At 40.8% G+C, this 26,779-nt stretch overlaps 3 protein-coding genes, 1 long non-coding RNA gene and 2 other non-coding genes across 12 annotated transcripts; 2 read left to right on the plus strand and 4 right to left on the minus strand.

Annotated features, from left to right (window-relative positions):
• The first annotated feature begins 161 nt into the window (after window positions 1–161).
• Window positions 162–9,697, plus strand: phkg1a (phosphorylase kinase, gamma 1a (muscle)). The gene is made up of 10 exons (XM_028569778.1): window positions 162–390; window positions 1,019–1,163; window positions 2,982–3,160; window positions 3,413–3,467; window positions 3,555–3,620; window positions 3,704–3,867; window positions 5,870–5,960; window positions 6,119–6,272; window positions 6,445–6,570; window positions 8,627–9,697. Exons 2-10 carry the CDS (start codon window positions 1,081–1,083, stop codon window positions 8,891–8,893), a joined length of 1,185 nt encoding a protein of 394 aa, XP_028425579.1. The 5' UTR covers window positions 162–390; window positions 1,019–1,080; the 3' UTR covers window positions 8,894–9,697.
• Window positions 9,698–9,816: 119 nt separating this feature from the next.
• On the minus strand, window positions 9,817–11,942 carry LOC114549515 (uncharacterized). Its single transcript, XR_003691559.1, has 6 exons — window positions 11,676–11,942; window positions 11,192–11,266; window positions 10,874–10,932; window positions 10,386–10,488; window positions 10,032–10,093; window positions 9,817–9,940 (listed from the first exon to the last, which is right to left on the minus strand). It is a non-coding gene; the product is annotated as an uncharacterized LOC114549515 (long non-coding RNA).
• Window positions 10,181–10,316, minus strand: LOC114553421 (small nucleolar RNA SNORA15). The gene has a single exon (XR_003692333.1). It is a non-coding gene; the product is annotated as a small nucleolar RNA SNORA15 (small nucleolar RNA).
• Window positions 10,699–10,841, minus strand: LOC114553420 (small nucleolar RNA SNORA15). Its single transcript, XR_003692332.1, has one exon. It is a non-coding gene; the product is annotated as a small nucleolar RNA SNORA15 (small nucleolar RNA).
• psph (phosphoserine phosphatase) lies at window positions 10,944–17,653 on the plus strand. 7 transcript variants are annotated; one of them, XM_028569841.1, is made up of 7 exons: window positions 10,944–10,984; window positions 11,215–11,241; window positions 13,398–13,541; window positions 13,658–13,792; window positions 15,885–16,030; window positions 16,813–16,961; window positions 17,110–17,653. In XM_028569841.1, exons 3-7 carry the CDS (start codon window positions 13,402–13,404, stop codon window positions 17,218–17,220), a joined length of 681 nt encoding a protein of 226 aa, XP_028425642.1. In that variant the 5' UTR covers window positions 10,944–10,984; window positions 11,215–11,241; window positions 13,398–13,401; the 3' UTR covers window positions 17,221–17,653. The 7 variants fall into 7 exon arrangements, with proteins under 7 accessions (XP_028425642.1, XP_028425633.1, XP_028425610.1 ...); XM_028569823.1 differs by lacking the exons at window positions 10,944–10,984; window positions 11,215–11,241 and adding exons at window positions 12,660–12,852; window positions 13,014–13,104; XM_028569832.1 differs by lacking the exon at window positions 10,944–10,984 and having other exon boundaries at window positions 11,154–11,241.
• A 2-nt stretch (window positions 17,654–17,655) lies between these two features.
• On the minus strand, window positions 17,656–26,568 carry LOC114549468 (protein NipSnap homolog 2-like). The gene is made up of 10 exons (XM_028569790.1): window positions 26,401–26,568; window positions 25,375–25,514; window positions 25,241–25,286; window positions 24,757–24,851; window positions 23,417–23,487; window positions 23,151–23,291; window positions 21,155–21,186; window positions 19,767–19,861; window positions 19,085–19,168; window positions 17,656–18,783 (listed from the first exon to the last, which is right to left on the minus strand). The coding sequence occupies exons 1-10, from the start codon at window positions 26,490–26,492 to the stop codon at window positions 18,719–18,721; spliced, it is 861 nt and encodes a 286-aa protein (XP_028425591.1). The 5' UTR covers window positions 26,493–26,568; the 3' UTR covers window positions 17,656–18,718.
• Window positions 26,569–26,779: the final 211 nt, after the last annotated feature.

Consider the following 26,779-nt stretch of genomic DNA (forward strand, 5'->3'; position numbering starts at 1 on the left):
CACAGGGGTCCAGCACCTGTCATGTCACTCCAGTCTCTTTAACGAGTTAAATGTTACATGTGGAGTACTGTTGGTAAAGTAGGATCTCTCTCTCTCTCTCTCTCTCTCTCTCTCTCTCTCTCTCTCTCTCTCTCTCTCTCTCCAAATGTCTCATAGCGAGGGCAGGAGCTGCAGGGTGTTATTTCATGGATCTGCTCAGTGTGCTGCTGCTTTGGAAGCAACAATTTATTTTTGGCATCTGACATTAAAGCTTACCCTTAGCTGTGACAGCGGCCCCTCTGAGCCGCGACAGCCCCGGGGTTTGACTGGAGCTTTTAGTCCGTCCTCTGACACTTTGTGAACAGACCGATGGATACCCTTTATATCAGGGATTGACCGGCACCGGACACGGTGAGTCAGCGAATGTTTTTTTTTTATTTTTTTTTATGTATTATTTAATTCGAGTCCGCTAAAGAAAATTGGAAGATTAGGATATCTAGTTCACGTTGGCATTTAGCTACATCTACACCCTGTGATATGTCGGATCCAAAAAAACAAAGCGTGTTCGCTTATTAGATGCAGTACAATCAACATGATTAAGACATCTGACAATTTAACATCTTACTGTAATATTACAAAAACTTGCGGAAGCGGTTGATACTGAGAAAGGCGTCCATCTGCACCAGATAACAGAATCCAATAATTAGTATACTCCACTATAGGCCTATGTGTTCATAGTTAGTCTAATATAATATACATTTGAGAAGAGCAGCAAGTCAACGTGTTTGAGAAGCTGCAACTAGCAAATATTTGGGATTTTTTCTTGATAAATGATTGATTTCCTTTCAATTAACTAACTATTTATTTCAGGTCAATAGTTAAACCATTCACTATGACCTACTACAACACTGAAGTGCTGCTTATATCAGCAGTTATAATAGGCTCCTCCTGCTACATAAGACACACATTGTTAATGGTGCTTTTAGATTTCTGATAAAATTGTCAAACCTGAAGCTGTGTTGTGTTGTGTTTCTGTCAGCGACCTGTTGAGGGAGGAGAGCAGTTGTGCAGCCTTGGTGTTGAATCAGAGTCCCAGCCATCATGACCAAAGAGGAGGAGAACCCTGACTCGGTGGGGGCCCAGGAGTTCTACAAGAAGTATGAAACCAAGGAGATTCTAGGAAGGTATTAAATTAGCCTACAAGGGGTTCCCAACCTCAGGGTCGGGGCCCCTACAAAGGGTCGCAAGTTTAATTTGAGCAGTCATAAGACTCCTCTAATATTTGATTTTGCTTATTGTGAGTTACTGACTGACTGATTTGGGACTCTAAAATTATTCAATTAAAGCACGACAAATCACGCTTTCTTTGAATTGGTCCCAACCGGTAGACATTTTTTACCTTTGAGGAGAATCCAAATATATTATGTTGCTTAATACTAAAGGAATAATTTCAGAAATAAGCGTATTCCCTTTCTTGCTAATAGTTTGCTGAGAAGATAATTTCTCCTTTCTTCATAATGTGTAGGCCCAAAAATGACTTTTTGTTATTTGAGTAGTTTATCTTTCACCGCACACCGACTGATGAAGCTCTGCCCGCTTCCTCTGAAGGGATAATTATGATATAAATTATCAAATATGCATCCCCTACTTGCCAACCCTTTTGATTTTCAGCTTCAATTCCCCCGATTTTTACATGATGAAATATCAAAACCTGCTTATTATTATCCTGTTATTAAATTATTTAACTGCACCAGGCCTTTGTCTGCATTTGGGTTCTTCATCTGCTGCCTGTTCTGCAACTGTGACACATCTACTTTATTTAGAAATAGCCTTGAGTCACTGGTGTTTGTGATTTTTTTTTTTTCTTTCCTAAATTACATAGGCGTACCTGTTCCACAGGCACACACACACACACACACACACACACACACACAGTGATGTGCTGTGCCATTTATCTGCATGTAGTCTACTCTGCCAGTACTGCTAAACCTGTGCATAAAAATGTTGAAATTGGTGGCAACTTCAACCACCCCCACCACCACCGTTTATTGAGAAAGTAAATCAGCTGATTAATGGGCGATAGCAGAGGTAAAAACCTGTGAAAAGGCAATGGCCAATAGGGAAACACCAACGCTGATGTCATCACACTCACTCCGACCAATGGTGGAACTTCATCACAGAGCGACAGTTTCGAGGTCCTAGGGCTGGTCGCTGTAGTCTAGCCGAAAACAAATGGGCTATTTCTTAAATTTGTGGTCTAGAAAGTCAAATTTTTCAGTTTAACAGCCCAATATAATATAAAACAACTCAACATATTAGTAATGTTTGTTTGGTTGAGACACTGTTGGCTTTCCCAGAAGTTTCCCAGAAGTCCCTGAGGAATGTCAGCATTGCCAGAGCTTTTGTTCTCATTGTCATTCCCCACCATCTATCAGACGGTGGTGCTGTTACATAAAGCACACAGTGTTTGAGGAGGCTGCATTCATTAACTTCAGCGTTTTTTGGACAAAGGTTTATTGTTGAGGGCTACCCGCAGTGCCCAGGATTGGACAGCATGCTGTTAGATTACATAATTTCACTCCCTTTCTTACATGCAGGTCACCAAATTTGGACAATGTGTTCAGCTGCTCTGGTACTCTTCTCATGGCTCAGCCAGCTTCACAAACAGGGGACAGAGAGCCAATTTAGTATCCGTTCTAAATGGTCCCCTGAAATGGATTTTATAAGTATAAATTACAATGTGGAGGTTACGATCTCTGACTTTACGTTCACACGTCACATCAAGATGAAGCGAGGCTACTCTTCCATAGACAACAGGGGAAAACGCTGAGTATTTTTGAGAACATAGCATCCAACAGTTATCACAGAACCTTAGTTTGTTGCTGGAATTCCTGACCCGAAGCACACAAACATGTTTTCTTTGAGTCCAGCTGTCCAAACACAAACCACTGACATATTAAGTAACCTGACAAAGCGGATAACAAGTGATTTCTTTTCCTTAGGGGGGTGAGCAGCGTGGTGCGTCGCTGCATCGACAAACAAACGTCTCAGGAGTACGCAGTCAAGATCATCGACATCACCCCCTCGGACAAGACTACCCCGCAGGAGATCGAGGAGATCAGAGAGGCGACGGTGAAGGAGATCGACATCCTCAAGAAAGTCTGCGGACAGGAGAACATCAGTAAGCACATGCTGACAGATTTGAATTCAAACTGTGTGCATCAGCAGCTTTATTAAAACATGGATCTACATTATATAGTCTCAGAAAGCCAAAAGAGCGTGGCTGGCTTTTGTCCCATTTATCTGCTCAAGAGGTCAGTTGTAGTCAGTGTTTGCCTTTGCTCTCAAGTTATCCACCCATCAAGTGAATTTAAGTCCTTTTCGTTTTGTCCGTCTTCATTCAATACTTAATGTACCTCAAATGTCTCTCCAGTACAGCTCAAAGACTGCTACGAGTCCAAAGCCTTCTTCTTCCTGGTTTTTGACCTGTAAGTGTCAAATCAAAAAGTTTTACACGGCTGACTTGTAAACAGAAATTCAAGCAAGCAGCTGTTCAAATGTTTTCTTTCTCGCAGAATGAAGAGGGGTGAACTTTTTGACTACCTCACAGAGAAAGTTACTCTGAGTGAGAAGGAAACCAGGTCAGTTAGAGTGTTACATGACCATTATGAATTGTCCTAATCCTTTAAAGACCTTTTAAGAGTTTGGTGTGTGTTGGTTTTAGGAAAATCATGCGTGCTCTGCTGGAGGTGGTCCAGTTTCTCCACAACCAAAACATCGTCCACCGAGACCTAAAGCCTGAGAACATCCTTCTAGACGACGAGATGAACATCAAACTAACCGACTTTGGCTTCGCTGTGCAAATCCAGCCAGAACAGAAACTCAAAGGTTGGTGAAAGCTTACATGGGAACCAGCCAACAAACTATCTGAATGAATTTAAGGTAATTTCAGAGTGACAAGTTTCCGTCTAGGTATAGTCCAAACTGACCCAATTTGCTCACACTGACATATTGAGAGCAGTTAACAATATCGGACATGAACACAACAGAAATTCCCACCCTAGCATATTCAGCTGAGGATTTAAGTGTCCTTCTCGTATAAAGTTTCTACGTTTACAACCTACAGTGCAGTTACAGCAGCTGCTGGCGGTCGGTGGAGAATCTGGGTCCGGTTGCACAACATGCTCCCATCTCTCTTAGCTGCTCTTACAAAGGTTAAGATGCAACAGTACTCTCAGATCTATTTGCTGTAGTCCCAGACACACTGACCTTTCAAATAACATTCATCAGATCATTACCAGTGGGAACTGGCAAGTCAAATGTCTAATGGAACTGTGCATATAGTTTGAATAACGAATATGTAATATTCACGTTTGATTACTTGCATTAGACTGTAGATCTATTTCAGCAGGGTCTACAGGCATATACTGTGTGCATGCAGCACATTGTGTGAAAGTTGCCATCAAAACGAATGTCTAAATGCATAATGAGGTAAATGATTTCAATACATGTTCACATATGTAGGTAAATGGTGTTATTCAATTCAATTTTATTTATAGTGTCAAATCACAGCAGGAGTTATCTCAGGACACTTTACAGATAGAGTAGGTCTAGACCACACTCTGTAATTTACAAAAACCCAACAATTCCCTCTTCAAGAGCAAGCATTCGGTGCGACAGTGGCGAGGAAAAACTTCCTTTAAACAGGAAGAAACCTCGGACAGACCCTGACTCTTGGTGGGCGGCCTTCTGCCGCTGCTGATTAGGACACAGAGACAGAGTTATAGATATAATATAGTGATGTTCTAGTTAGACAGAATCTACTTGAATATGTAAAAAATAACTGTAAGTACTCAAGTTACTGTATTTAAAGGTCCCATGACATGGTGCTCTTTGGATGCTTTTATATAGACCTTAGTGGTCCCCTAACACTGTATCTGAAGTCTCTTTCCTGAAATTCAGCTTTGGTGCAGAACTACAGCCACTAGAGCCAGTCCCACAATGAGCTTTCCTTAGGATGTGCCATTTCTGTGTCTGTAGCTATTGAGGGGGAGAGAGGGAGGGGCAAGATGGAGGGTGGGGGTGTGGCCTTGACCAACTGCCACTTTTCTCGTTTGAAAGCCATGATGTCTCTCTCTCATGGGTTGGCCAAATTCTCTGGGCGGGCAAAGCAGAGAAAGGGGAGGTAACCTTGCTTGTTATGACCTCATAACAAGCAAATTCCAAAACGGCCCATCTGAGCTTTCATTTTCTCAAAGGCAGAGCAGGATACCCAGGGCTCGGTTTAGACCTATCGCCATTTCTAGCCAATGGGGGACCATAGACAGGCTGGGAGAACGCATATTAATGTTAAAAAACCTCATAAAGTGAAATTTTCATGCCATGGGACCTTTAAGTGGACTTTATTATTCGCTTGACTACTTTTGCTTGGATAAGAATTACAGAATAGCCAACAGATGTGCTTTTATGGCTTTAAAGTTTGCTTTTCCCAAATGAGACGACCCTTGAGAGACACCTTTTTGTGAAGATCCTAGTCCCTAGTTTTGAATGCATTGCTGTTTTGGATAGGAATTGGCTGCATGTGTTGTTTTTCCTTGTAAAGCACATCCCTGGTTTTGTGAACTGCTACTTAAATATGATACATATTATTTTCATCAGGGTGGTTGTGGTCAAGAGGATGCGACATAAGCCTGCTACTTAAAGTAATCTTCAGTAGAGCAACTAACGTACGTTCATTCGAGTAGTTTTGGAAAAGTAATTCCACACTTCTTCTACTAGTGTAATAGTAGCCTATACCTGACTTGGACTTCCAACAATATCCATCAGATTTTTTTTCAAGCTTTGTAAATGTGTTTTAAAGTTCACAAGTTTGACATGTCTTGTAATGCAGAGGTGTGTGGGACCCCTGGCTACCTCGCACCGGAGATCATTGAGTGCTCCATGGACGGAGGGCATGCAGGATACACTACTGCTGTGGACATGTGAGTGTGCAGAGACAAAAATCACACAACACAGAAGTTACTTAGTTACTCGTGTTATCTTATATCTAACTTGGTTTGCACATTTTCCAGGTTATCATCAGAATAATGGATGTTAACACACTGTGTGAGCTTGATTTTCTCTTGGTTTATACCTGCAGATGGAGTTCGGGGGTGATCATGTACACGCTGCTCGCAGGCTCTCCGCCCTTCTGGCACAGGAAACAGATGCTGATGCTGCGTATGATCTTGTCTGGGAGCTACGACTTCTCGTCTCCAGAGTGGGAAGACCGCTCAGACACCGTTAAAGATTTGGTACGCTCTTTTGTCCACCTCTACTTTTGCTGATTGGCTTGTGTAACAAACGACACTTTGTAATAGTTGACTAATATCACTTATGGCAATTAGCCATGTTAAAATGGGAAGCTGCTGTACGTTTTTAATTAACAGAAGAATGAATAAAACTCTCTGTGCGGTTTTCCCTCAGATCTCTCGGATGCTGGTGGTTGACCCAAAGCAGCGATACACCGCTACAGACGTCCTCAACCACTCGTTCTTTTCACAGTATGTGGTTCATGAAGTACGACAGTTCAGCCCATACAGGCGGTTCAAGGTGAGACGTAAAAGATTACCACTCAAAATCTCAATCACATTCACAGCTGACCATAAATGTTTAGATTAATGTCCTACCTTCCAATGTGTCGAACAGATCCATTTCATATTGACCATGGCCGTAAGGCTAAATGAAGGCAAACATGCCCTATTAGTTTGATTTTCTGGCTGGACTGGAAACAAAGGGTGATAATCATTGAAATATGGTAGGGTGACCATATTTTGATTTCCAAAAAAGAGGACACTCGGCCTGGCCTCGAGACAAATCCAGACAGTGGTGATTCACAACTTCTGTAATAAAATAAAATCTGTAACAAAATAATAGCTCTCTTTTAAAATAAATAAATAATATGAAATAATGTTCTAAATATGACCTCTTCTGTTTTAGAAAATCCAGCTTCAACAAAATATCTCTTAATACCTTTTCAACGTAATAAGATAAATAATAAAGACACTGAAACATATGTGCCAGCTTTGCACACGGTGCAATCCGCCTCCCACTTGTCCGGTCCCGACCGGGACGGTACGTGGGACATTTTTTTTGCAGTTCAACTGTGAAGCTGCACTAGTCTTGTTTTATGGTTGTAAGTGGCCTGATGTTTATACTTGTGCGCTAGTGTGTGCGTCAAGACGGCGTGTGTGTGTGTGTGTGTGTGTGTGTGGGGAGTGGGTGATATAGAGCGGGGGAGAAGTGAGAGTGGCAGCGAGCGAGTCCTACCGACTCTAGAGTCATAGTGAGAGAAACAAAGTGTCCCCCCTGTGTTTTCTGACCACGGTGGGAAATCTTTAGCAGGAAACGCTTCGGCATTTTGTGTGTAATGCTGCTCCGCTGTCTGCCCTGGTCCCTGTCTGTCTGCCCTGGTCCCTGTCTGTCTGCCCTGGTCCCTGTCTGTCTGCCCTGGTCCCTGTGTATGTGCGCGTCGCAGAGCCGCTCACAAGGCAGCCTCTCGGGAATAACGTCACACAACAAAGTAGCCTACCGTAGTATTGTCTTGAGCAAACTGCCAATCAATTTAAGTACACGCTTAATGGTCCCATGAAAAACAGTGAAAACCGGACATTTTAATGAATTTATAAACCCCCCCCCGGACGCCCCGGACAGTAGGTAAAAAGTGGACATGTCCGGGCAAAAGAGGACGTTTGGTCACCCTAAAATATGGCCTCCTCGAACACACCAGCAAGCACTTTAGTACCATCAAAGAATATTTTACAATATATTGGTTCATTTATAAACAGTATTCTTGTGTATTTATTCACTTGATTATATATTTCCTAATGTCTTATTTCATTTTGGCCATTTAGTCTTTTTAAGTCTTTGTAGGTACATTTTTAAATACATTTCATTCCATTGTGCACACTGTAAACATCAGCCACAAAACGTTTAGTGCTTAAGAATGATAAAGCCGGTGCAACAAAACTAATAAGAAGGTAATAAAGACATTAATCAAACACAGTCTTTACACACAGAGTCCTGAGAAGAAGTCTAATTAGACAGAATAACCTGTGTGTGTGTGTGTGTGTGTGTGTGTGTGTGTGTGTGTGTGTGTGTGTGTGTGTGTGTGTGTGTGTGTGTGTGTGTGTGTGTGTGTGTGTGTGTGTGTGTGTGTGTGTGTGTGTGTGTAAACTATGGGTCTTGTACCAAAACATTATTACGGTGATGACATGCACACTTTCCACTAGGGCTGGGCGATATGGAGAAAATCAAATATCCCAATATTTTTGACCAAATACCTCGATATCGATACTGCAACGATATTGTAGTGTTGACTATTGGTGCTTTCACAAAATATTTACACAATGAGATTTTTGATAAATAATCATCAGTCATGTGGATATAATGACTAAGTGGGTAAAGGCAAATAATAGAACAGCTAGAACAGTCTGGTAAGTTCAGAAAACTACATCACTTTTACGATATTATGATATCCAAAATCTAAGACGATATCTAGTCTCATATCACGATATTGATATATTGCCCAGCTCTACTTTCCACACATTTAATATACCCTTCAATACTCCAAGACACCAGCGAACTTTTCCCAAACTTTCTCCTCCAGGTAATTTGCATGACTGTTCTCGCCACGATGCGAATCTACTGCAACTACCGCCGTGCCAAGCCCGTCACCAAGGAAGTGATCAAGAGCGACCCGTATGCTGTCAAGCCCATCCGCAAGCTCATCGACGCGTGTGCATTCAAGATCTACGGCCACTGGGTCAAGAAGGGACAAACTCAGAACAGAGCAGCACTTTTCGAGAACACTCCCAAGGCCATCCTGCTGTCGATGGCTGCCGAGGCCGACGAGCCGGTCCACCACATATGGTAATAAGCACTCAGGGCAGATCTGCTGGAGATGCTAGCAAAGGTACTCTTCTTCTTAGTGTGGCTTTTTGTACTCTTCTGTTATATAAAGGAAATTAACTGACTAACACGATACAAGGTTAATTTTAATGTGAAGAGCGTATTTTGCTCATGAATTTTTGAAATGCCGCAGTTTGTTACAGCGGGATTGATTTACCTCAAGAATTCAGAATACCACTGTTTAACACCTTACTTGCTTTCTGTCCTAAATGTAGATTACAATAACAGATTTAGAAAAAAATGTCAAGTTTGTTCTCAATTGTACAGCCTCTGAAAAGTGACTTATTCTTTGATGCCTGTCTAAAGCGATTGTAGCCAGCAGCCACCTGATTATCAGAGAGATTGTTTATTTAGTACTTTGCACTATCTCCACATCTCAAACAGACACAAGGTTTCCACCTTACCTTTCACTGTATGAAATATACAGTTTGTTCAAGGTTTACATTTTGGATGACCACGTTAATAAAATCAATTAAAGAATTTCTGGTTGTATAAATGATGCCCTGGAGTATCACGTTACTCTTTCTACAAAACATTTGTCAGAACTGACAGGCAAAGCAAAACATGGACAAAACCAACATAATTTAGCAACTGGAATATGAAACCGTGAACCTGCATACTTGAATGGCATGGACTTATTGTGTGGCTGTTTGATCATCATGCAGGGTGTACTGATCTGAGAACAGCTTCAAGGGAAGTTTTAATTATATAGCACTTTAAAATGTATGCCATGGATGTATTTATTAAATTGTGCATTACATTTGAAAAACCAAGACTTGTTATTGGAAAGGTCCTGACTTTAATATGCTTTTGAATTTTTGTAAATCTGGATTGTATTTTTCTGTGTGTACACAAACTTGAATGTAGAAAGTTAATACACAAGACCCATTTTTTTTTAAACAATGAAAAGTTTATTTAAACACTAGAGTGAGGTACATCTTCAAGTATAAACAATTATTCAAGGGCAGATGGTGCTAGCTTTTAGCACAAGACACCCTTTTCCCTCATGGAGCTGTGGGTAGAGAGAAAAAAAAAGCATTTAGAATTGAACATTTCACAACCTGCATTAATAGTTATTCAACTTTTCATGGACATGTTCTTACCATGAGTGAAGGAGTTGACTATTGTTCTTGTGTTCCTGCTTTAGAAGCAGCCACCGGTTGCTCTGCAGAATTTAGTAAACAGTTTAAAAAATATATATAATAACCAGCAGGAATATTGGCAGAGCAGCATCTACAACTTCCAAGTTTATCATTGTACTCATTCCTGTACAGTGGATGAGGCTGAGGGAAGCACTCATCCAGTCATTTAGCGGTTATGAGATGTGGCTTTTGCATGGTGTCTGACTGTATCCACCACAGACCAGCTGGAACAGAATTCGGCCATGCCTCAGTGCAGTGCTGACTTTCAGTGCCAGGAAAACTAATTATGTTGCATAACCGTGTGTGCAAACCTACCATCCTCAGGCCATCGCGGTATGGAGGTCAGTTGTAGCAGCCATGTTTCTTTGGGCCACGTGTGATGGCCATGGACTACTGCACTTAGATATTTTGACAAATGCTGGAACAAGAAAAGAAAAAAAAAAAAAAAAAAAAGTGTTATGGAGGTCATGAGATGAATTTGTTTGAGGACAAAATGTTACTGAGCATGTTTTCTCAAACAAATTGTGAGACGTGCTAAACAATGCTTTTGGTAAAATATCTAAATGAAGGAATGTATCAATCAATAACAAAAATTGCAATATATATGTCACATATTTAAGAGCCATGTTTCTGTATTCACTCTGACATAAGATAAAAAGGCACATAATTAGCACTCTTATCCGGTTGTTGAGTCGGTGTGTGAAAACAATAATTTAGCATGGTGTCTGACTGCATTTACTATTTCAAGAGTAAAACAGAATTCGGCCATGCATTCAAATATGTTATTAAGAAGTACGAGTTACCTCTGTGTTTCTACTCTTGGCCACTTAAGGATTAACAATCCCATCTTCAGACAAGGCATCTGTAGGAGAACACACCAGCTCAGTAACAAAGCTGGATTTCTCAGTGTTGAGGTTTGTAGAGTTTGTTTTTCAATTGAGGGGATACATTTCTGACATAGGGGCACATTGATCTCAATTACATTCTGAAAATATATGTCGTTCGATTGATTGATTGATTGATTGATTTAGCTGACTTGACAAGGAATTGGCTCATGTTCCCAGTGTTGAATTTGTAACTTCCAGTATAATAAGAAATGGGATACATCTGCTCCTCCTCACCTCTGCCACATGGTGTGTTTCAGGATGGGCGATCCTCCATGATGAGTCAGGTCAGCCCATATCTTCTAATGTATTCTGTGCAATGATCACAAGACAGAGGTACACAAACATGTTAACATCAGCAGAATCATACATGTTTATAGACGCCTAAGTATGTTCTCTTAATTTCCTATGTAAGTTGTGGGCCTAAGCCTATCGTAACACAACTTAGCCTAACTAACGATAACTCTCTTAACAACCCTCTGGACCCATCTTTGACCACACAAATCACAATCTATGCGAATAAGTGAGCATCGTGGTGGTGTTTTAGCATAAACTGTCGATTGCTTTCTGACTAAAGAACTACAGTCTTCCAGGAGCGATGCACGTTAACTTACTATAGCTAACGTTAGCCCACCACCATGTGCAACGTTGCCTCGTGCTGTCCACATCCAAAACAAACTAGGCATCCTGCCTGAATTTAGTTAACGTTAGCTAAAATTACCTGTGCGGAGTTGCATCTTAAATTTGGATTGTTCCACTTGAACCCTGGTTCCGTTTTACAGCAAGCCTGGACAACTGAGAGCGACATTTTGTATGCTGCTAGCCACCAAACCCGGTCTAGGATCTACCACTGACTTCAATGTGGAGTCTTTTATATATGTCAATGCGTGGAGTATGCTGCTAGCTACAGGCTAGCTATCGTCGGCTTTCTTCTTCTTCTTCTTCTTCTTCTTCTTCTTCAGTTGATTGTTTAACGGCGGATGCGGACTAACTTAGCGCACTACCGCCACCCTACCCTCCAGATAAATTGTGCATGATCATCACTATGGCTTACATCCATTGACATATATATAATTATCTCGTACAAATATCTTATACCTTATCTCGTAAAAAAAAAAAAAAATATATATATATATATATATATATATATATACATATATATTATCGTATTCTACTGAGGTTCCATATAGCCTTGCACCCTTATGATTTATTAGTAGCTGAATTAATCTCTTATTTATTTTGAAGATTGGTTAAAGGATGTGTCTGTAAGTGGGTATATATATATATATTATTTTTTTTGTTAATTGATTTGCCTTTATTTATAAATCAAGCCTGAATCAGATAGGGCTGTAGTTCCCAAACTTTTTTTTAATAATCTATAGCACTTTGAAATATGTTTTCATCCAAACACCCTCTGAATGGCGCAAAAGATTTTTGGTAGAAAAAAGAGGAAGAACTGCTGCTACACGTTCATTTGGCTATTATTATTTTAGGAATTTTGCTTATAAAAATATCATGTATCCTGCAATACTGCAAAGTACCCCTAGAGGTAGTATCCACTTGAGAAACACTGATTATCTAAGCTGAAATGTCTATTATTAACAATAAACCTAATGTAATACAGTTATTGTTAAGGATACCTAATTAAATGTAAACCATGGCAAGGCGCATTTCACTGCAGTTAGCATAAATTAACCATTGGCTGAGCGTTGCTGTCGTCATGGAACCGAGCAAACGGGTAGTCGGCATGGATGGGTGGGCGCTCACTGGCTTCCCTCTGATTAGTCCAGCATTCAGCAGTTCACTTCCTCATCGGTGAGTCCATTCGGCTCTGTGTATCCTTCGGGTCGGCTAATGTTGAAGTTGCTTGTAGTGCCTTACCAACGCTGCTCTCACCAGTGAGTACCATACCATAACTTTGTTATTACATTTCGTAGTATATCATTAGCGTGGCGTTGCAGCGTGAGGAGTTTACTGCAGTCACTAGTGTCTTGCGGGTGACGCAATCCGTGCAGAGGATGTCTATATAACAGCCTCTCTCTATGGTTTGTTCACGCAGGTTGCTTTATGTAACGCATTTTGTCACACACCACTGGACCGGGACACGTGTTTTATTTGGGATCCGTCGATGCAGAAACGTTTGCACATAGGTATTTCAGTCTATGCTGTATTTTCTACTTCACTGGATAGAAGACCTCAACTGCATAGGCTACTGTACAGTTTAACAATTAAATCATTCAGCTGCTGGGGTAAATCACAGACCTCACGTTTTACCAGCAAATTCAGCTCGGGACCCTGCTTATTAGATTTACCTTCACATAACTTCCTAATAGCACGATGCCTTACATTAAGCTATGTATGCCATCAGAGTTGTAAGTCCTTTTGAAATGCTGCTGCTGTTGTTTTTGAAGGTCTCATACCTGTGTACTTTTTCTTTTTCCAGCAAGATGGCAACACTTTCACAGACAAAGGAACTCTTCCGGAGAGCAGAAGCTGTCTGTTTCGATGTGGACAGCACAGTCATCAAAGAAGAAGGCATAGATGAACTTGCCAAATTTTGTGGTGTGGGGGATGCAGTCACTGAAATGTATAAATGCTGTCAACATCGCATTAACATGCACTGAAAAATACACCTTATTTTGACGTCATCACTGGATTTGTTTTAATATATTGTGCAAATGTTTTTCTGTTTTCACAATTCAGGACTCGCAAAGCTATGGGCGGCTCAATGACATTTAAAACCGCGCTGACTGAGCGTCTTTCCATCATCCGATGTTCCAGAGAACAAGTGAACAAACTGATAACCGACCACCCACCTCAGCTGACTCCAGGTATCAGGTGAATATGTGAAGATGCCTCTTCTTTTGAGAAATCTCAGTCATTCAATGGACCACCCAATACATAAGTATTGGTATGCACTGGACATTTGAAAGTATTGTACGTTAAAGGGGTGGTTCAGAATTTTGGACATAGGACCTCATTTCCAAGTTAGCCACTGTGTTATTTATCAGCGGAGTCCGTTTTCAACACTTTTCATCCAGTCCTTCCAGTTGCAGAGTTTGCTGTTGCTAGGCTAGCGCAAGTCAACAGTATCCGCTAGCCTGCCACTAAAAACAGTCTTACCTACTCCACAGTACACCCGAGGCAAATAAATTATAACGCCAGACTATCAATGTAAATGTCTGTGTTGATAGAATAATGTTAGAAATAAAACTACCCTTGCATCGCATTGCAATAGTTATACTTTGTTCCCTGTAGTTGGTAGCATTGGCTACAGCGGCGGCGGAGTGATATTACCTAGGCTACGAGGAAGCCGGTTTCCATGACAATCACGCAAGTTTATTTACCTGCCGCTGCAATTTGCATGTAAACTGTCCGAGCTTACATTACTTTTCTGTCAGCAATTACCTAAAAGTTAGCGGTTAGCCCAGCCAGGTATCTACCAAGAGTGTAGCTATACCGTTAGCTAACGTTGTCACTCTCCACAATGCATTGAATGGTAACGTTATCTCCACTAACATTTTCCGTCTCAATCTATCAGTAGCAGCTAGGCTAACGTTATGAAAGGGGCTAGCTTTAGCCTACCAAAAGTTATTACCTGTTCATCAGTAGCTGTTGGTGCATCTGGAAAAGACTGATGGAACCGCATTCGTTGTCAGTGACTTGTGGTCCTTTAGATTGCGGGGTTTTCAAAGTCGTATGGTCTAAAATGATCACTATACATTCGCCACTTGAGTAGTCTCCGCTGGTGTCTTGATGTCCAAGCCAGCAGCAAGAAGCCACAGTTGGTTCCAATCTGGATCTCCCAATGGAAATTTGTGGAAACTTTCTGTTTGGTTTATTTTTACAATTTCTAAATGCACACTGAATCACCATGTTGCCTAGTCATTAGTTTCCAATCCAATGCTTCAATACCAATGTACTAGGCTACTACTAGGTGTCCCGACTGTAGTGCGCTTCTCTGTTTACTTTTTGGCGCAGTATTACTAACTGGAGCAAAGTGAAATTCCGCCGCTGCTAGAAACTAGTCCCTCAAAATGTAATGCGATCATTGAGATGCAAGGGTAGTTTTATTTCTAACATTATTCTATCAACACAGACATTTACATTGATAGTCTGGCGTTCTAATTTATTTGCCTTGGGTGTACTATGGAGTGGGTAAGACTGTTTTTAGTGGCAGGCTAGCAGATACTGTTGACTTGCGCTAGCCTAGCACCAGCAAACTCTGAAACTGGAAGGACTGGATGAAAAGTGTTAAACAATCTCCACTGATAAATAACACACTGGCTAACTTGGAAGTGAGGTCCTATGTCCAAAATTCTGAACCACCCCTTTAATGATTTTCTTCAACTGACCATTTATGGTAACCAACCCTCTGTATAATATTTGATATCTGTATAATATCTGTATGATATTTGTGGCCATTAAAAGAGAAACATCGGGGCTAAACAAGATAATGTTGTAGAAAAACACCAAAATAGTATTTCTTAAAGCATATTGGTAATTTGTATCTATGGAAGTGGTTTAGGGAAAAAAACAACTTGTATAGGCTCCAAACCTTCTAAAACAGAACGAGCATCCAGAGTCACGATGAGCTGTCTGCATGTATTTAACTACCAAAGGTGCTGGCATGGCAGATCGTGTAGTGGAACTTTATACAACTTCTTCATCAGGCAAATATGAGAGAGCTAGCTTTAATCATATGCATGTATTCAGCATTTAAAGCCTCTCATGCTCATTTGTGCACGTTAATAGGTGCTTATTTACAAACCTCAAGTTATAAATGTGTGTGTGCATGGTTTACGTACAACACTGCCTGGCCAAGGTTGGTCCAAATGAGATTTTACTACTGCCTACTATACAAACCTGTAAGTAAAAACTGCATTTATCTCATTTGAGTGTTGATAAATGGCCATTTCTCTTCATCTAGTGAGCTTGTGGACCGTCTGCACCAGCGCAACATAAAGGTGTTCCTCATCTCAGGTGGCTTCCGCTGCATCGTTGAACACGTGGCCACTCAGCTAAACATTCCTCTGCATCATGTCTACGCCAACCGGCTCAAGTTCTATTTCAATGGTAAGAGCTAGAGGTGACTTTTATTTTTTTTTAAGATTATTTTTGGGCTGGGGCGTCCGGATAGCTCACCCGGTTGAGCATGCACCCCATGGACAGAAGCTCAGTCCTTGCCGCATGTTCTACTTGCTGCCCTTTGTTGCATGTCATTCCCCCTTTCCTGTCTTCAACTGTCCTATCCATTAAAGGCATAAAATTGGCCTTTTAATGGATAGGACAGTTGAAGACAGTAAAGTGGGGGAGAGAGGGGGATGACATGCAGCAAAGGGCCGCGGCTTGAAATTAAACCCCGGGCCGATGCGGTAAGGACTGAGCCTTTGTACATGGGGCGCACGGTCAACCAGGTGAGCTACCGGGGCCCCCCCTAGAAGTGAGTTTTCTCTGTTTTCATAAGAGCGGAGCATTTTTAAGTGTGTATGAAATCCCTATGAGTGGACTGACGAGGCTTGAATCCTTCTACCTGATATACATTTTTTTTAGTATTGTTTAAAGCAGGGCATTTTAAGCCTTTATTTTGACAGGACAGCTGCAGACAATAAAGGGGGGAGAGAGAGGGGGGAGTGACAGTCGAGGTTTACTCCTCGACGCAGTGAACCTGCGGCCACTGCGTCGAGGAGTAAACCTCTATATGTGGGCGCGCGCTCTACCAACTGAGCTACCGGGTGCCCAAGATCGCGTTTCTAATCTGAATCAAATCTTTTCCTTCATCAGTGTCACAACGCTTCTGTCAGCCTGTCGTAGGGCAACATTCTACATTTCTAAATTCAGTCGTGTGTGTTTTCCAGGAGAGTATGCTGGTTTTGACGAGAGCCAGCCCACAGCTGAGAGTGGTGGAAAAGGAAAGGTCATCAGCATGTTGAAGGAACAATACGGCTTCAAGACTGTGGTGATGATTGGCGATGGAGCCACGGATCTAGAGGCATGCCCTCCTGCCGTAAGTGTTCACATTGTGTGTTGCGTGGCTTAAAACTCCCCCCACCCCCCCCCACACTTTTCAGTCTTACGTGCGCACATTAGCACGTTTGCTAGTCTGTTATGTATTCTTGAAAACACATTGTGATTAGTGTCTCTTTTGTCCTCAGAGTGCTTTCATTGGATTTGGTGGAAATGTCGTCAGGCAGCAGGTTAAGGAGAGGTCTTTGTGGTACGTGACAAGTTTCGGGGAGCTGCTAAAGGAACTGGAAGTGATTTAAAGAAGCTAATAGTACTGTTACTGATTTTATCATTTTATATTTGCACCTAAGGATGTGCCTCTGATGGTTTGATCCCCTGCGCGCACAATTTTCCTTCTACATGTACTCAATAGATTTTTATAATGAATGGAAATGTTTACAATAGTGAGACCAAGTTTACCTTCATGGGGATGTTGCCCTATTGATTTTTATACTAGAAGATACTAAATAAATAACTGTATGTGGAGGTTAAGATGATTTGAGTGTTTCAGCACTTTTTGCATCAAAGCCTATAGGTAAGCTAATACAACTCTTGCATTATATAAGGTGCAATGAGCAATAGAAATATTTTATTTCTGTATGTATGGACACTACGAGCTCTAACCATACATGTCAATGAGTAGTTAAGTCCAGTAAAGAACATTAGCATTAAACATGAGAACATGCTGTCAAAGATGTTGTTTGAACTGCTTTAATTTGTGTTGGCATTATTGTCCTTCCCTCTACACTGTTCCCAATGAACAAAAAGACAAGATAAACATGCTTCCTTCAACAATGAAATCTGATATTACAGTATGCAGCAGCATGACTGCCCACTCAGTCCCAGATTCACTCAGCCACTGACGGATTACATATGTTTTCAGAGTTTATCATACACGATAGTTATGCCTCATTAAAACATGTTTGATAAAAAACATTTTTAAAACCAGGCATGCTGTCTTCACAAGAAAAGAAAAAAAGTAGAAGCCAAAGTTACAAACACAGCACCATGAAACCGCAACATTACCGTAACAGGGAACCTAGTAGGAACATCCAGAAAAAAAAGCAACAGAAAGGAGTGGTTTAGTTTTAATTTATAAGTGACCTCAATTAAATATAAAATTGTCAGGTTTACATTTCTTACCATGTTGTACTTTATTGTCTTCATGACTAGAAACGGAAATAGTTTTCATGAATATACAGAGGCGTTCTCTCACTTTACTCGGCAATGGCATGGCATGCTTCAAAGTGCACACTTAAACATATGTATTCCAAATTTACATTAAATAAATAAATAGCTACTGCACTGTGCAGCAAGCTTCAGCAGCACTTTTGTTTCTATCTGTCCTCACACCACACAGCTGCTCGTCTTTTCAAGTAACTTTGGTTGGTTCTAAACTCAGAGAAGAGCTCTGTTCATGGACCAGTTTTAATGTGGCACCAGACGTTGGCCATAACGACCCATCAGGAGGTTCAAATTGGACATATTCACTCGTCCTGCTCCAGAACCCCAAAAATAATAAGTTGTGCATCGCCAAGGCCAGTAAGGGGTTTTGACTATTTTAATTGCTGATACATGGTAGGCATTGTTGCCTCCTCTGTCCTGGTGACATCTTGAAGTAATAAAGCAAGGACAAGAAAAAAAGAAGGGATGTTTGGTAGGTCTGACGGGAGGTCAAAACCATGATAGTGACTCTCTGGATGGATGTAACATTCAGAAGGGGTGCCACTTGATTTCAGCTTCTAGTTCGCCGCTCCTTCACTTCAGCGGGGAAGCCTTTGTCGGGATCATAATCCTGGAATCCATATGTTGAATGAGAGGAACTGGAGAAAAGATTTAGAGAGGACTCAGTGTCACAATAGTTTAAAGTCCTTGTGATATTGATCAGGTTCAGCAAGCTCTAAAAGTTCAATACGTTGTTACTCTAGACAAATGAGATAAAGCCCTTTTAAAAAAAAAAAAAAAAAAAAAAGTGAAGGAAAAGCCTTTGAAAAGATTTCAGTCCCACAGCTAGACCCCCCCCCCCGGCTGCAAAATAATTTTGCTGCCGCTAGGGTGCGTCTAGATTTCTAGGCTAACTGCTAAAAGTTTTCATCACAACTCTGTGTTTAGAAAAGTACTCACCTGTGTAGTACACCACCTCGTCCCAGCCCTCCTGCTGCCAGGCGCCATTTCTTGTGTCTTCTCTGGACTGAAGGTCTTTGTAAGCTGCAATCAACAAATCACACATAGCACTGCTGATAGTACGTGGAGACGCTGCACACAAAGTCGGTAGCAGTTTAGCTACATTTTTCAGCTGCACGTAACAATTACTTCCTTTATCAATTAATCTGGTAACAATTTTTTGGTTAACCCTTGGGTTGACTTCGGCTCACATTGACCCGTTTTCAATTTTTGTTTTATATCAGAAAATATGGGCTGTAGAAATAAGCGCTGAAAATGTGTAGACAACACAGATTATTCTGTTGAAGTTATAACAACTGATTTGTCTGGACACCTTAATACCAGGTGACACCTTAAAAAAAAAATAATGTTCTTACAATTAGTTTGGTGTGGTAAAAGTTTTAGCAAACAATTGCATATTACAATGCAAGCAGACAAGGAGGAGTCATGTTTGTGTCCACGTGATGAAAGTGCAATATTCAGTCTCCTGGCAGCAACATTTGGGCCATTATTGCTTCATAAATGACTTAAAACAGTCAATTATCAAAACTGTTGTAGATTGATTATCTGTGGAACAACTGCTGATTTCAGCACTAGCATGATTATCTACATGCTGACACTGTCGGTATGTCATTTTCCGTACCCCAGAGGTGATGAACCATATAGAGGTTGCCGATCTGTGAGAAAAACCCTCCCACAGCTTCTCTGTTGTGCTGGCGGTATCCGATGGCTCTGGCCCTGCAGACGAGAACAACTTCGGTCACAACGCAGGCCAACAACCACCAGGGCTTCATCTGGCATAACAAGACCAGGCCAACACACATGGGACATTTGACACGTCTTCAAACAAGAATTTCATCAACATCTTTGAATTTATTATGGACCGTTTTTTAATTTACACAATTGGATTTAGTCTGTTTTGTTAACGTAAACTAGACGACAATAGTCTTCCATAGCTGTGATTATCCATTACAACATCACATCCAACCATGACATGTGACGCCATTACTTACTGTACACACGTTTATGGATCTTAAGCTGGCCAAGTCCATGTGAAATGGTGTGCTGGTGTGAGTGGAATGTTTTAAAATCATTATGTTTTCCCCCTAAAGCAAACATGTACTTATTCAAGTCATAATCATTGTCTGGACACAAAACTATAAAGCTTCAGTTCTTAGCGTTGTTGTAACTTGAAGAAGTTTAAGCCTTCAACTACACAAATTATATTAAAATTGCCTTAAATTGCTTTGCTGGCATAATCTACATGACTGTAGAGGTTTGTTTTAAATACTGGCTGGTTAAAGTAAGCATAAATGCAAAAATAGGAAAAGAATAGTAGCTTAGGAAAAAATGACCTTGTCCTAGCATGATCTTTTCATCAATGGTGTTTTTCTTGTCCTATGATATTTTTTTAAATCATGTCCACTTGAAAAGCCTGGATGCTATTCAAGTGTTTGAAGTTACAGTTACATATAAAATCATGCAGATGACAGTTAGGAATAACAACAAATGTGTTAACTGGAAAACGATACAGAAGAGTTTAACAGTATAACGACATCTCAGAAACACTGGAGTTATCTGTTACAGCCGACATCACTGACAAAGGTGCCAAACAAGTTGTGAAATGTAACCCAGTGGATTTAAAAGAAAGAAAGAAAAAAAAGCAACAGACATTCACTACAGGGAAATCAGAGAGAGAAAAAAAAAAACTAGAAAACTAAGGCGTGTGCAGAAAGCTCACGTCTTCATTTGTATCAACTGCAATCAACCGCATTGCACAAACTGATAAATGTTGACCTGTCAGCTCGAGTAAAGGGTCATTATACTGAACTATTATGTACACACATTTGTAGTGTACATATTATTCCACTTGTATTTGAATTTGGCTTGAGAGCATGACAGTTCAGCTTCAAAATAGCGTCTCTCTGTGGAATAGCTCTTATTAATGACAGCGTGGTGAGGAAGGTTTCATGTAGTGCAACTGTTCTGTAACTACAGTTCAGTGAATCAAATGAATTCAGGCTGCCTTACCAGTAATTACCCCACTCGATCATGGTTCCTGGCTGGAAGAAAGAAAACACAATGTTCTTTATTACAATAAAACAGCTTTCCAAACTGCAGATTGATATCACACCTTCTTCTTCTTCTTCTTTCCAGAGTAAAGACATTAACACAAATAAATGGTAGACGTAACACAGGTATTTTGTCATTGGGAAGATAAGCTGAAATAACAATTACACCCAAAGGCTTCTTTAATCATTCTCTGGGGCTTAAGACAACAAACGGCCTGCTGTTTCTAAGAGTCCGTGGTGAGGGATAATAGCTTGCATTCATCACGTCACAGGGAGCTCTGTCAGATCAGGACCAACGACTTAATGCGCAGCGCGTGATGCGTTTCCAGCATTATGTAGGTCTAATGTTGCTGTCAATTTAACCATTGAGATTACCGATGTCACCTGAGTGTCCATAAGTAGATGTAAGTTGTTTATGTTGTTAAAGGAACACGCCGACTTATTGGGAATTAAGCTTATTCACCGTAACCCCCAGAGTAAGACAAGTCCATACATACCCTTCTCATCTCCGTGCGTGCTGTAACGCTGTCTGACGGCTCCAGCATTAGCTTAGCCCAGCACAGATCCTGCAGGTAACTGGTTCCAACTAGCCTACTGCTCCGAATTGTGACAAAAGTGACAAAATAAGGCCAACATGTTCCTATTTACATGTTGTGATTTGTATAGTCACAGCGTGTACAAAAAACAATGTAACATGAGACACAGCCGTCTTCTAACTGTAAACAAACCGGGAACTATATTCTCAGACAGGCTTGCTGTGAGCATATCACTCCGCCCAAGTACTATATTCTTCCACCTGAGAATATAGTTCCTGGTTTGTTTACAGTTAGAAGACGGCTGTGTCTCATGTTACGTTGTTTTCTGTACACGCCGTGACTCTCTAAATCACAACATGTAAATAGGAACATGTTGGCGTTATTTTGTCACTTATTCGGAGCAGTAGGATTGCTGGAACCATTCACCTGATGTTCTGTGCTGGCCTGATGCCACTGGAGCCGTCAGACAGCATTACAGCACGCACGGAGATGAGAAGGGTATGTATGGACTTGTCTAACTCTGGGGGTTACGGTGAATAAGCTAAATTCCCAATAAGTCGGCGTGTTCCTTTAATGGTGACTGTTTGAGCACCACTCTCATCTTGAATGCTCAAGACACAAGGGTCATTGTGGCAGAGGTAATTTAGAGGTCCCAGAAGCAAAGCATGTCATCAGTTTAAACGGGAAAACATGACAGAGGACAAGTGAAAGAGCAATGCTGTCTCTTTCTCCTGAAGCCTAAGCCGCTGCAGAGGAGCTAGCAAAATAATACTTTATATGTACTGGGATAGCTCCTAGTGGTGATGAGTTGTGATGATGCCAAAAGGTGAGTGATCGGTCAACTTTCATTGGACAAAAATGTACAAATCATACTGGTTATTAGCTCAGTCATGTATATCATAATGAAAACATTTTGGTTCTGGGCTGGGAACCTGTTAGAGTAACCGACACAAAGGTTTTTGTTTTTTTTTGTTGCTAAAAAGCAATCTTGAAGTGTTTAACAAATACTATTGTTTTATTTTCTGTCTACTCTGTACACATAACAGCCGCTGTATTACATGTGTGTGACTCATCTGTTCCTCTGCCTGATGGTGATGTATGCTGTATAGATTGTAAAGTCATTTTAGGCAACTGTTATGTGACTTTGGGCCACATAAATAAGATGAACTGGACTCGACTTGAAAAGAAAGAGTGCAATATAAGAGGTTTAGTTTGCTTCCAAGTTTGATAAATGTTTGGATTGTTGGTGCACTTTCAAACACACACAACACACACACACACACACACACACACACACACACACACACACACACACACACACACACACACACACACACACACACACACACACACACACACACACACACACACACACACACACACACACACACACAATAAACTCTCTGGCTTGTTACCCACCCTGAGCTGGTAGGACCGGAGCTCGTAGATGTTGGGGCCCTCTCGGGGAACGGGCTCGTTCCAGAAGCTGAACTCCAGCAGAAGCTGGTTTCTGCGAGACATCAGCATCTTACCCCGCTCCTTCCTGTACGCTGTGAACTCCTGCCAATGGACGGACACCAATCAATAAGCTTTACTTTGACTGATGGCTATACTCTGTTTTTAGCACACTTCTAAAGCACTAAACAGGGGAGACACAAACAAGATGCATCTGAAGGAGTCTTTACCTGGTTCTGCTTGAGCTTGTTCATCACCTCGGTTAGAGCCGGGTAGCCACCTCTGTAACGCCACAGATGAACTGGGAAGTAGGAAACAAATATATCATAGATGCAAAATTGCACAAAATACAGAAATGTCAACTAAAAGAAGACATACTTTTAATGATCCCTAAGAGGAAATACATTTTTACACTCTGTTGTTGTACACATTACGTACAGGCCCAAAATACACACACAAATGCACAAACAGGACCTATACATGCACTAATGGAGATATGTCAGAGTGAGGGGGCTGCCCCACGAACAGGCGCCTTGAGCAGTTGGGGATTTTGGTGCTTGCTCAAGGGCGCCTCAGCAGTGCCCAGGTGGTGAACTGGCACCTCTCCGGCTACCAGTCCACAGTCCATACTTAGTCCGTAGGGATTTGGTTCCCAAGCCAAGTCCCTACGGACTGAGCTACTGCTGCCCCTAACTGATATAAATAATATAAAAAACATTCCTCCAGCCCTAAAACATATAACCTCTGACATAATTCTTCTCACTTTGTGAGAGGGTTGAATCAATACAGAGCAGGAGTTTCCTGAACTGTTCACATCTTTGTCAAAATGACGTATTTTTCAGTTTTTTACAAGTTAATAAACTGCATCCTGATAACTGAAGATTATTAGCTGGTAAGACAACAAATAATTATTTAAACAAAGAAGTGTTTTAGTCTGTACATGTCATATTAGGTAATAACAGAATATTTTTTTATGGATATATGACTTAATGGTTTATTTGTTTAAGTACCATCGAGCCAATAATTCAGCAACAACTAAAGCAACATAATGTAGATGTGGAATGAGAAGTATAAGAAATCATGAACCTGGAAACAGGAATGCCCATATGAGGTAGTACTATAGCTTCTCTAGTAGGGTTGGGCAAAAAAATAGATTCATATTCAAATCGCAATTCAAGCTCTACCGATTCAAAATCGATTAATAGAATTCCAAAAATATATAAATATCTCTCTATATATATTTTTTTAATTGTATGTCTGCTGCAATCACATGGGAAAAGTAACTACATTTACAACTGTGAATGGTTTTTTTGAATCGAGAATCGTTTTTGAATTGAATCTTGAGCCTAAAAATAGATATCAAATCGAATCGTGACATTTTCTGAATCGTGCACCCCTATTCTCTAGGTTTAAAAAAAAAAAAAAAAAAAAAAAGCGCCTTGACAGGATATGTACATAGTACATGCATGCATATATAGATATGCAGTAACATGCCTGCTGATTTGCAAACTGTGCAGAGCAAAGACCTATCACACTGTCGAGATCTGTGTGTTGAAATTAGTAATCCTACCAGCCTGGTCTTGTTCTCCATACCAGGTATTCCAAGTACCCACCAGCTCACACGGATAGTACTTATCAGCATGGATGGAGGGCAAAACATCCTCACTGTGATGAACGAGAAACACCAACCAAACACTGAAATACACTATAACCACAGGTGCACTTCACTTAAATCTCGATTCAAATTCAAATCCACTTTCAAACAACAACATTTGAATAACAATTAAGTTTTTCTGGTCACATGTATTCTGTCTAATGTTACATGTCCAAAATTAGTCCCCAACTACAAATAGACCGCTTCCAGTCATCTTAGGTATGAGCAAGGTTGGTCTGTGAAGGACTGAAGTCATGCCAGTGTGTCAATCACCTCACAAAAATAGAAAAAAAAAAAAAAAAAAGTCTTCTACTACTACTGCTGTCACTACTTTTGCTTAAGTACGAGCTAAGCATGCATATAGCATGCAGCATAGACAGTAATAAGAAGTAACACTCACCACAGTTTGTTGTACGCATCCAGGCACTCCGGCTTGACATTATGGACTGGAAAAGAGAGTCATACTTACGATCTCATCATGACTTCAGGATAAATGGTTTATTTTTAAGTAAAAATGCTGTGACGTGAACTTACACTGAATTTTGTACAGGTTACTTTCCTCATTTTTGGTCAGTAGGTTGGCATGTGTATCTTTCCTGGGATCAACTTTCCTCACAAACAGTGACTTAAACCAGCTGTCCTGTCTGTTTCTGCTGCTTGATGTTGCAAATCCCCTGCAAACACGGATGAGTCATGATGAACAACAAATGGATGGATGAGAAATTACTGTATGAACCACTATGATATATCTACAGCAAGACTGGCTTCCCAATCTCCTATTTTGATATCTTACTAGATGTTAGATTAACACTCACATAAACGCATCATCTTTATATGAGCCGACATGCTTCATTGATAGAAAATATAAAAACACTTAATTTCAGGTTTATAGCTGAGCTGTATGAATACTTCAGTCAATACAGACTGGGCTTGGAATATCAGTACCTCTGATCCATACAGTATACACATTGTGATACAGCAGGTCACAGTATCTAACAGTCAGTGGTGGACAGTAACTACACAAGTACATGTACTCAAGTACTGTACTTAAGTACAAAGGTATTTTCATTTTTTCTGATACATTATAATTGTACTACAGTTCAGAGGCAAATATTGTACTTTTTACTCGGCTAAATCTATTTGATACCTTTCGTTACTAGTTAGTTTGCAGATTCAGAATAATACTACAAAATATAACGTTAATCAAAAAAATACTATAGGTTAAGATAATACTTTATAGATCCCGGGGGGGGGACTACCAAACTGACCTTGAGCGTTTGAGATGCTCACTAACAAAACATGACAGAAACTTGTATTCTTTCACCTCTACCTGCAAATACACGCAGCTTTAATCTTAAATATCCCGGAATAAACTATTTCAAGGTGTAGTTAGCTTGCATGTGAGTTAAAGCTGAAGGCCAATGAGGCTAACGTTACCGGGGCTAGCTTGCCCAAGCTCATCGTCGCCACCACAGAAACCTACTAAAGAAATGACACAACAGCTGACTGCAAACACTACAGAGATGATTACTGAACATGTACACTGAAGCCTGGCCAAACCTGCTCCAAACGACGAGCTGTCCGGCCGACTGGGCCCTGCTTTTAGCCCGACCCAGGGCACCGCTGACTCTGTGAAGGACTCCAGTCGCCATCTTCAACTGTTCTCATGCACACAGAGCAGTTACCACATCTGACCACCAGGTGGGGATGCAGCACTGCAGTGCTGGACCATAGCCTGTATATTAAGGTGCTGGACCAAAGACAGGAGCGTTGTAGACACTGATAGAGGAAGTAGGCCTATTCTGATCAATGATTCTGATAACAACAAGTTGGTTCTCTTAATACATCCATGCTTAGTATACGTATGTAAAACTATCTAAGTTTAATCAGGAAAATGTACTTAAAATAGCCTATTACAAGTAAAATTACATCATTCACT

Source organism: Perca flavescens, chromosome 3, assembly GCF_004354835.1.
Source record: "Perca flavescens isolate YP-PL-M2 chromosome 3, PFLA_1.0, whole genome shotgun sequence".
Lineage (NCBI taxonomy): Eukaryota > Metazoa > Chordata > Actinopteri > Perciformes > Percidae > Perca > Perca flavescens.

Bases quoted from the DNA above. Each gene is read 5' to 3' on its own strand.
- phkg1a (XM_028569778.1), top strand. From the start codon at position 1,081: ATGACCAAAGAGGAGGAGAACCCTGACTCGGTGGGGGCCCAGGAGTTC. The intron at 3,468-3,554 runs GTAAGTGTCAAA...TCTTTCTCGCAG, and splicing joins TTCTTCCTGGTTTTTGACCT to AATGAAGAGGGGTGAACTTT. The intron at 3,621-3,703 runs GTCAGTTAGAGT...TGTTGGTTTTAG, and splicing joins CTGAGTGAGAAGGAAACCAG to GAAAATCATGCGTGCTCTGC.
- psph (XM_028569800.1), top strand. From the start codon at position 12,675: ATGGAACCGAGCAAACGGGTAGTCGGCATGGATGGGTGGGCGCTCACT. The intron at 12,770-13,397 runs GTGAGTCCATTC...TTCTTTTTCCAG, and splicing joins AGCAGTTCACTTCCTCATCG to CAAGATGGCAACACTTTCAC. The intron at 13,542-13,657 runs GTATAAATGCTG...TTCACAATTCAG, and splicing joins GGGGATGCAGTCACTGAAAT to GACTCGCAAAGCTATGGGCG.
- LOC114549468 (XM_028569790.1), bottom strand. From the start codon at position 26,492: ATGGCGACTGGAGTCCTTCACAGAGTCAGCGGTGCCCTGGGTCGGGCT. The intron at 21,187-23,150 runs GTGGGTAACAAG...TCTTTCTTCCAG, and splicing joins TCCGGTCCTACCAGCTCAGG to CCAGGAACCATGATCGAGTG. The intron at 18,784-19,084 runs GTGAGTACTTTT...TCTTTTCTCCAG, and splicing joins CGAGGTGGTGTACTACACAG to TTCCTCTCATTCAACATATG.